The 10000-nt window shown below is 30.4% G+C and overlaps 1 protein-coding gene across 5 annotated transcripts in view; it reads right to left on the reverse strand.

Moving 5' to 3' along the window:
- The window catches only part of LOC133618410 (receptor-type tyrosine-protein phosphatase S-like), a 425684-nt gene that overhangs the window by 100682 nt on the left and 315002 nt on the right, over positions 1-10000 (reverse strand). For all 5 annotated transcript variants that reach the window (XR_012050994.1, XM_061978745.2, XM_061978743.2 and 2 more), the window contains one exon: positions 2450-2544. Coding sequence is in view for 4 of the 5 variants with exons in the window: in XM_061978745.2 (XP_061834729.1) it covers positions 2450-2544 (95 nt within the window). In the remaining variant the exon portion in view is untranslated. The remainder of the gene's footprint in view (positions 1-2449; positions 2545-10000) is intronic.

A 10000-nucleotide genomic window follows, 5' to 3' on the forward strand; every position in this document is an offset into this window, starting at 1 on the left:
ATATTACATTAATAAGTGAATAATATATGTAAACATTAAAACATAAATATTATATTAATAAGTGAAAAATATATGTAAACATTAAAATATAAATATTAAATTAATAAGTGAAAAATATATGTAATCATTAAAATATAAATATTACATTAATAAGTGAAAAATATATGTAAACATTAAAACATAAATATTACATTAATAAGTGAAAAATATATGTAAACATTAAAACATAAATATTACATTAATAAGTGAAAAATATATGTAAACATTAAAACATAAATATTATATTAATAAGTGAAAAATATATGTAAACATTAAAACATAAATATGATATTAATAAGTGAAAAATATATGTAAACATTAAAACATAAATATTGTATTAATAAGTGAAAAATATATGTACACATTAAAACATAAATATTATATTAATAAGTGAAAAATATATGTAAACATTAAAACATAAATATTATATTAATAAGTGAAAAATATATGTAAACATTAAAACATAAATATTATATTAATAAGTGAAAAATATATGTAAACATTAAAACATAAATATTACATTAATAAGTGAATAAAAATAGAACATTCAGAGAATATTAGTAGAATTATTCATGATTAAAAAAACAGTTGACTAGTGAAAAACCTGATTAAAAAGGTGTGTCGTTAGCCTTTTTATTATATATTTTTTTTAATTTCAGTCCTTAGGCTCTCCGCTAAAATCAGTCCCAGATAGATAAGAAGGCGCGAGGCCATTAGGACATTTAAAAACTAATAATAAAACTTTAAAATCCACCCTGAAGTGGACGGGGGAGCCAACGCAGTGACTTTAAAACTGGTGTAATGTGCGCCCGCCCTCTGGTCCTCGTCAGCACCTGTAGATGAGTTTTTGTATGCATTGTAGACCCCTGATGTTCTTTTTGGGAAGAGCGGAGAGTACTACACTAGTCTAAAGGACACTTTATAGAGAAACGGGTGGATTTTGGCTATGCTTTTAAAGTTAAAAAAGTTTAAAGTAGCAATGATTGTCACACACACACACACACACACACACACACACACACACTAGGTGTGGCGAAATTGTTCTCTGCATTTGACCCATCACCCTTGATCACCCCCTGGGAGGTGAGGGGAGCAGTGAGCAGCAGCGGTGGCCACGCCCAGGAATCATTTTTGGTGATTTAACCCCCAATTCCAACCTTTGATGCTGAGTGCCAAGCAGGGAGGTAATGGCTCCCATTTTTATAGCTTAAGATGATAAAAACCTTAAAAAAGCCTTTTTTTTTTTTTTTTTTTTTTTTTTTTAGATATATGTGTGCTAGTTCTAGCTATTAGGCTGTTCTATTTTTTTATACATTTTTTTACTATTTATTTTACTTGTTGGGGGCAGCTATTTGTGTTTCTAGCGTTGTTGTTTTTCAAATGCACTGTAGCACTTTGAGGTTGTTTGTTCAATGTAAAGTGCTTTTACAAATAAAATCTCTTATTATTATTACCTATTTTTGTAATATTTGGGATAAAAGTTAGATCGGGGTTAAAAAAAATCCCACCCAGATACTTTTCTTTATGCAGAATTTGAGCTGTTTGTTGTCAGAATAATTGTATATAAGTTATCACAGACCCTATTTTCTATGAGTTCAGCTTGCCCGGGTTACGATCCACTGGTGCTCACAAAGCTGTCTTTGATCTTATCGAGCAAAAAGCGGACAGCTTGTAAACCTCCACTGTGTGCGATGGGATGCGCCGTAGAGGTGTCGGTTTCCCAGATCTACTGGACAGCCACATCTACGAGCACCTTTTCTTTAAAATGTTTATGACCGAGTGCAGCAGCTGTTTATGACCCCCCTCCCTTAGAAGCAGCTGCAGCTATGTAATCAGAGAACGCCCAAATAAATGGGGAGGCGTGGAACTCTTTCTTCAGAGCGTGGGGCGACATCGTACGAGGGTGCAGGTCCACGGGCTCTCCTCATGAGCTGAATACCTACTCAGTGGCTTAGTGGTTAGAGTGTCCGCTCTGAGAGTGGTAGGTTGTGAGTTCAAACCCGGGCCAAAGACTATACAAATGGGAGCAATTACCTCCCTGCTTGGCACTCAGCAGCAAGGGTTGGAATTGGGGTTTAAATCACCAAAAATGATTCCTGCTGCTGCCCACTGCTCCCCTCACCTCCCAGGGGGTGATCAAGGGTGATGGGTCAAATGCAGAGAATAATTTCGCCACACCTTGTGTGTGTGTGTGTGTGTGACTATCATTGCTACTTTAACTTTAACTTTAAATTGAATCCTGTCTCTGCTTGATTCCTTGCTTCTTGTCTTGTTTAATAAATAGTTTCAATATATTGCATTTAATAAATGAAGAGTGAGTAAGTTCTCTCTATCCAACATTTTGTAATAATTCTAACTGATCTTTTTAATGTAACCCAACGTAGGTGGACGTGTCACGTGATGGACGTACAGTAAAGCGGTACGGGTTGCTGCTCTCCGGGAACTCCCAGGTCAGAAGAACGCTGGTCCTGGTGGCCAGGTTGACGGAAAAATTCCTCGGCACGTCTGGAAGAGAACATTAAAAAAAGAAGAAAAAGAGCAGTCAGGGGAGGGGTGTTATTATTGAAAAGCAACGTGTCGGCCTTCCCCCGCCGTGTGGACCTGCAAAGAAAAAAGAGGCGTCAGTCGGGTGAGGCGCGGCGGCGAGGAGGACGGACAGGTGACCAGGAGAGTGGATGGCGACAGGAAGAGAGGAAGGTGACATGCCACATCTTTGTGTTTTGCTACAACTTCCTAGTCTGCTTGGCAACACAGGCAGTGGAGTTGACCAGATTGGAGAAAGACTGAAGAAAAAAGGAGGCCCGCTTTTCACCTCATTTCCACTTACCTTGTGGGTGAGATGTGGTGTGTGTGGAACTTTCACCTGAGGGGATGTGACAAGCAGTGCTCTTCTAGCAGCCTCTTTCCACTGGTGAAGGGGAGGTGATGGAGGTAAGTGACTAGGGTTGTACGCTATACCGGTACTAGTGTAGTATAGCGGTACTAATGAATAAAACGGTACTATACTCTGTTTGAAAAAGTACCACTTCCCTATATTTTATATATACATATATTTATATATATTTTTTTAACAGTCGTGACATTGCTGGTTTTACGAGCAGAGGAGCATGTTCGGCAGCGCACACACACAGAGTACTTACAAGCAGACACAGTGTGTAGACAGAAAAGGGAGAACGGATGCGTTTTGGTGTAAAAAGTACAGATAAAGGTAACAATGAAACACCCTCAGGAAGAGCTGCTACTTCCAAATCACTAATCCCGGCCTCCGTGGCGACAAATACAAGTAGCATTATCACTGGAGGACAGCAAGCTAGCGCTCCTCAATGTAAACAAACGCCATGGGTGGATCTACACCTGACATCCACTGTAATGATACCAAGTACAATAGCGTATGCTTTTAAGACATGGCTCGCGGCTAACGTCCATCCGCAGTGTTTTAGCTACTTCCAAATCACTAATCCCGGCCTCCGTGGCGACAAATACAGTAAGTTTCTTACAAGTAGCATTATCACCGGAGGACGAGGAATAGCTAAACATGATTCACTACAGTAAACATTAAAACATAAATATTATATTAATAAGTGAAAAATATATGTAAACATTAAAACATAAATATTATATTAATAAGTGAAAAATATATGTAAACATTAAAACAAATATTATATTAATAAGTGAAAAATGTATGTAAACATTAAAACATAAATATTATATTAATAAGTGAAAAATATATGTAAACATTAAAACATAAATATTATATTAATAAGTGAAAAATATATGTAAACATTTAAACATAATTATTACATTAATAAGTGAAAAATATATGTAAACATTAAAACATAAATATTATATTAATAAGTGAAAAATATATGTAAACATTAAAACATAAATATTACATTAATGAGTGAAAAATATATGTAAACATTAAAACATAAATATTACATTAATAAGTGAAAAATATATGTAAAGATTAAAACATAAATATATTAATAAGTGAAAAATATATGTAAACATTAAAACATAAATATTATATTAATAAGTGAAAAATATATGTAAACATTAAAACATAAATATTATATTAATAAGTGAAAAATATATGTAAAAATAAAACATAAATATTATATTAATAAGTGAAAAATATATGTAAACATTAAAACATAAATATTATATTAATAAGTGAAAAAATATGTAAACATTAAACATAAATATTACATTAATAAGTGAAAAATATATGTAAACATTAAAACATAAATATTACATTAATAAGTGAACAATATATGTAAACATTCAAACATAAATATTATATTAATAAGTGAAAAATATATGTAAACATTAAAACATAAATATTACATTAATAAGTGAAAAATATATGTAAACATTCAAACATAAATATTATATTAATAAGTGAAAAATATATGTAAACATTAAAACATAAATATTATATTAATAAGTGAAAAATATATGTAAACATTGAAACATAAATATTACATTAATAAGTGAAAAATATATGTAAACATTAAAATATAAATATTACATTAATAAGTGAAAAATATATGTAAACATTAAAACATAAATATTACATTAATAAGTGAAAAATATATGTAAACATTAAAATATAAATATTATATTAATAAGTGAAAAATATATGTAATCATTAAAATATAAATATTACATTAATAAGTGAAAAATATATGTAAACATTAAAACATAAATATTATATTAATAAGTGAAAAATATATGTAAACATTAAAACATAAATATTATATTAATAAGTGAAAAATATATGTAAACATTAAAACATAAATATTATATTAATAAGTGAAAAATATATGTAAACATTAAAACATAAATATTACATTAATAAGTGAAAAATATATGTAAACATTAAAATATAAATATTATATTAATAAGTGAAAAATATATGTAAACATTAAAACATAAATATTACATTAATAAGTGAAAAATATATGTAAACATTAAAACATAAATATTACATTAATAAGTGAAAAATATATGTAAACATTAAAATATAAATATTATATTAATAAGTGAAAAATATATGTAATCATTAAAATATAAATATTACATTAATAAGTGAAAAATATATGTAAAGATTAAAACATAAATATTACATTAATAAGTGAAAAATATATGTAAACATTAAAATATAAATATTACATTAATAAGTGAAAAATATATGTAAACATTAAAACATAAATATTACATTAATAAGTGATAAATATATGTAATCATTAAAATATAAATATTACATTAATAAGTGAAAAATATATGTAATCATTAAAATATAAATATTACATTAATAAGTGAAAAATATATGTAAACATTAAAACATAAATATTATATTAATAAGTGAAAAATATATGTAAACATTAAAATATAAATATTACATTAATAAGTGAAAAACATATGTAAACATTAAAACATAAATATTACATTAATAAGTGAAAAATATATGTAAACATTAAAACATAAATATTACATTAATAAGTGAAAAATATATGTAAACATTAAAACATAAATATTATATTAATAAGTGAAAAATATATGTAAACATTAAAATATAAATATTACATTAATAAGTGAAAAATATATGTAAACGTTAAAACATAAATATTACATTAATAAGTGAAAAATATATGTAAACGTTAAAACATAAATATTATATTAATAAGTGAAAAATATATGTAAACATTAAAACATAAATATTATATTAATAAGTGAAAAATATATGTAAACATTAAAACATAAATATTACATTAATAAGTGAAAAATATATGTAAACATTAAAATATAAATATTATATTAATAAGTGAAAAATATATGTAAACATTAAAACATAAATATTACATTAATAAGTGAAAAATATATGTAAAGATTAAAATATAAATATTATATTAATAAGTGAAAAATATATGTAATCATTAAAATATAAATATTACATTAATAAGTGAAAAATATATGTAAAGATTAAAACATAAATATTACATTAATAAGTGAAAAATATATGTAAACATTAAAATATAAATATTACATTAATAAGTGAAAAATATATGTAAACATTAAAACATAAATATTACATTAATAAGTGAAAAATATATGTAAACATTAAAACATAAATATTACATTAATAAGTGAAAAATATATGTAAACATTAAAACATAAATATTATATTAATAAGTGAAAAATATATGTAAACATTAAAACATAAATATTATATTAATAAGTGAAAAATATATGTAAACATTAAAACATAAATATTACATTAATAAGTGAAAAATATATGTAAACATTAAAATATAAATATTATATTAATAAGTGAAAAATATATGTAAACATTAAAACATAAATATTATATTAATAAGTGAAAAATATATGTAAACATTAAAACATAAATATTACATTAATAAGTGAAAAATATATGTAAACATTAAAACATAAATATTACATTAATAAGTGAAAAATATATGTAAACATTAAAACATAAATATTACATTAATAAGTGAAAAATATATGTAAACATTAAAATATAAATATTATATTAATAAGTGAAAAATATATGTAAACATTAAAGTATAAATATTACATTAATAAGTGAAAAATATATGTAAACATTAAAACATAAATATTACATTAATAAGTGAAAAATATATGTAAACATTAAAACATAAATATTACATTAATAAGTGAAAAATATATGTAAACATTAAAACAAATATTATATTAATTAGTGAAAAATGTATGTAAACATTAAAACATAAATATTATATTAATAAGTGAAAAATATATGTAAACATTAAAACATAAATATTATATTAATAAGTGAAAAATATATGTAAACATTAAAACATAAATATTATATTAATAAGTGAAAAATATATGTAACCATTAAAACATAAATATTACATTAATAAGTGAAAAATATATGTAACCATTAAAATATAAATATTACATTAATAAGTGAAAAATATATGTAAACATTAAAACATAAATATTACATTAATAAGTGAAAAATATATGTAAACATTGAAACATAAATATTACATTAATAAGTGAAAAATATATGTAAACATTAAAATATAAATATTACATTAATAAGTGAAAAATATATGTAAACATTAAAACATAAATATTATATTAATAAGTGAAAAATGTATGTAAACATTAAAAAATAAATATTATATTAATAAGTGAAAAATATATGTAAACATTAAAACATAAATATTATATTAATAAGTGAAAAATATATGTAAACATTAAAACATAAAACATACACCGAACATCCACTGTAATGATACCAAGTATAATAGCGTATACTTTAAGACATGGCTAGCTATTTAGCAGCTAACATCCATCCACAGTGTTTTAGCTACTTCTAAATCACTAATCCCGGCCTCCGTGGCGCCAAATACAAGTAGCATTATCACTGGAGGACAGCAAGCTAGCACTCCTCAATGTAAACAAACGCCATGGGTGGATCTACACCTGACATCCACTGTAATGATACCAAGTACAATAGCGTATGCTTTTAAGACATGGCTCGCCAGCTCGCGGCTAACGTCCATCCGCAGTGTTTTAGCTACTTCTAAATCACTAATCCCGGCCTCCGTGGCGACAAATACAAGTAGCATTATCACTGGAGGACAGCAAGCTAGCACTCCTCAATGTTTGTTTCATGTACTCTAAAATTTTTTGGTTCCCTTTATTTAGAAAAGTATTGAAACGCATTTTGGTACCGGTACCAAACTGTTGGTATGGGGACAACCCTATAAGTGAGTGAGTGGAACAGGCTGAGGGGTTTGTCGCCGTCCTCTGGACTTGACTGCGGTGCAGGGGGGTCAACCTGCAAGAACTCTGGGGTGCAGGGGGGGTCAACCTGCAAGAACTCTGGGGTGCAGGGGGGGTCAACCTGAACCGCCCCACTTCATGGAGGAGTGAAGTCCGGGTGCGGTGGGGAGACGTGACGTCGAAGCAGTGCTCGGGTGAAGGGTGTTCCCACGGGCTCCGAGGGCAACCCTACCTGTGTCAAAGGCCAGGGTTCGGCACCGCCGAGGGGGGCTGAAGGGGCCGAGCCCCGCCTTGTTGCGGGCTCTGAGCTGCACCTCGTAGGCCGTGCCGTGGTCCAGGCCCAGGATGGTGTAGCTGGAGTGGCCGGCCGGCAGCGTGACCACATGCAGGGGGGCGGGGAGCTCCGAGGCTCCCGGGCCAGCCGCCTCCTTGTAGGCCACATTGTACTCCGTGATGACGCCGTTGCACTCCCCGCGGTCCGGGGGCCGCCAGGAGAACTGAAGAGAGCAGCAGGTGGCGTTGACAAAGTTGGATATTTTGGGGTATCCCGAGGGGGGGAAGACGGGCAGCGTCACTTCCCGCCGAGCCGCCTTCCCCAGACCCGACCGGCTCCTCGCGGAGAGCAGGAAGACATAAGAGGAGCCCGGGGAGAGGTTTGTGACGGTGAAGTTCTTCTCCGGACCGGGGAGATCCACCGTGGTCTCCGGGGTGGAGTTCTTCGGGCCAAACTGGAGGCGGTAGCCGAGGATTTCCAGCGGCGGCCTCGGGCCGTCGGAGTCGGACTTTGAGCAGTCCGGCGGGGGAGTCCAGCGCAGCACCACCCACGGACCCGGTCCCAAGTGGACCCCCAGGCAAGGAGGCCCAGGCACTGCAGGAGCAGAACAACATGTTAGGAATACATTCCAGCGCATAAACAAGGCGCTAAAATTAGAGATGTCCGGTAATGGCTTTGTTGCTGATATCACGATTTTGTCCAACTCTTAATTACCGATTCCGATATCAACTGATACCAATAAATATAGTCGTGGAATTAACACATTATTAGATACTCTCCATTAAATGTAATTAAATTGCAAGTTACTCTCCATTAAATGTAACTAAGCTACAAGTTACTCTCCATTAAATGTAGCTAAGCTACAAGTTACTCTCCATTAAAAGTAACTTATATACAAGTTACTCTCCATTAAATGCAACTAAGCTACAAGTTACTCTCCATTAAATGTAGCTAAGCTACACGTTACTCTCCATTAAATGTAACTAAGCGACAAGTTACTCTCCATTAAATGTAACTAAGCTTCAAGTTACTCTCCATTAAATGTAGCTAAGCTACAAGTTACTCTCCATTTAATATAACTAAGCTACAAGTTACTTTCATTAAATGTAACTAAGGTACAAGTTACTCTCCATTAAATGTAGCTAAGCTACAAGTTACTCTCCATTAAATGTAGCTAAGCTACAAGTTACTCTCCATTAAATGTAACTAAGCTACAAGTTACTCTCCATTAAATGTATCTATGCTACAAGTTACTCTCCATTAAAAGGAACTTATATACAAGTTACTCTCCATTAAATGTAACTAAGCTACAAGTTACTCTCCATTAAATGTAGCTAAGGTACAAGTAACTCTCCATTAAATGTAACTAAGCTACAAATTACTCTCCATTAAATGTAGCTAAGCTACAAGTTACTCTCCATTAAATGTGGCTAAGCTACAAGTTACTCTCCATTAAATGTAACTAAGCAACAAGTTACTCTCCATTAAATGTAACTAAGCTACAAAATACTCTCCATTAAATGTAACTAAGCTACAAGTTACTCTCCATTAAATGTAACTAAGCTACAAGTTACTCTCCATTAAAAGTAACTTATATACAAGTTACTCTCCATTAAATGTAACTAAGCTACAAGTTACTCTCCATTAAATGTAGCTAAGCTACAAGTTACTCTCCATTAAATGTAGCTAAGCTACAAGTTACTCTCCATTAAATGTAGCTAAACTACAAGTTACTCTCCATTAAATGTAATTAAATTGCAAGTTACTCTCCATTAAATGTAGCTAAACTACAAGTTACTCTCCAATAAATGTAACTAAGCTACAAGTTACTCTCCATTAAATGTAACTAAGCTACAAGTTACTCTCCATTAAAAGTAACTTATA

Source organism: Nerophis lumbriciformis, linkage group LG19, assembly GCF_033978685.3.
Source record: "Nerophis lumbriciformis linkage group LG19, RoL_Nlum_v2.1, whole genome shotgun sequence".
NCBI classification, from domain to species: Eukaryota; Metazoa; Chordata; class Actinopteri; order Syngnathiformes; family Syngnathidae; genus Nerophis; species Nerophis lumbriciformis.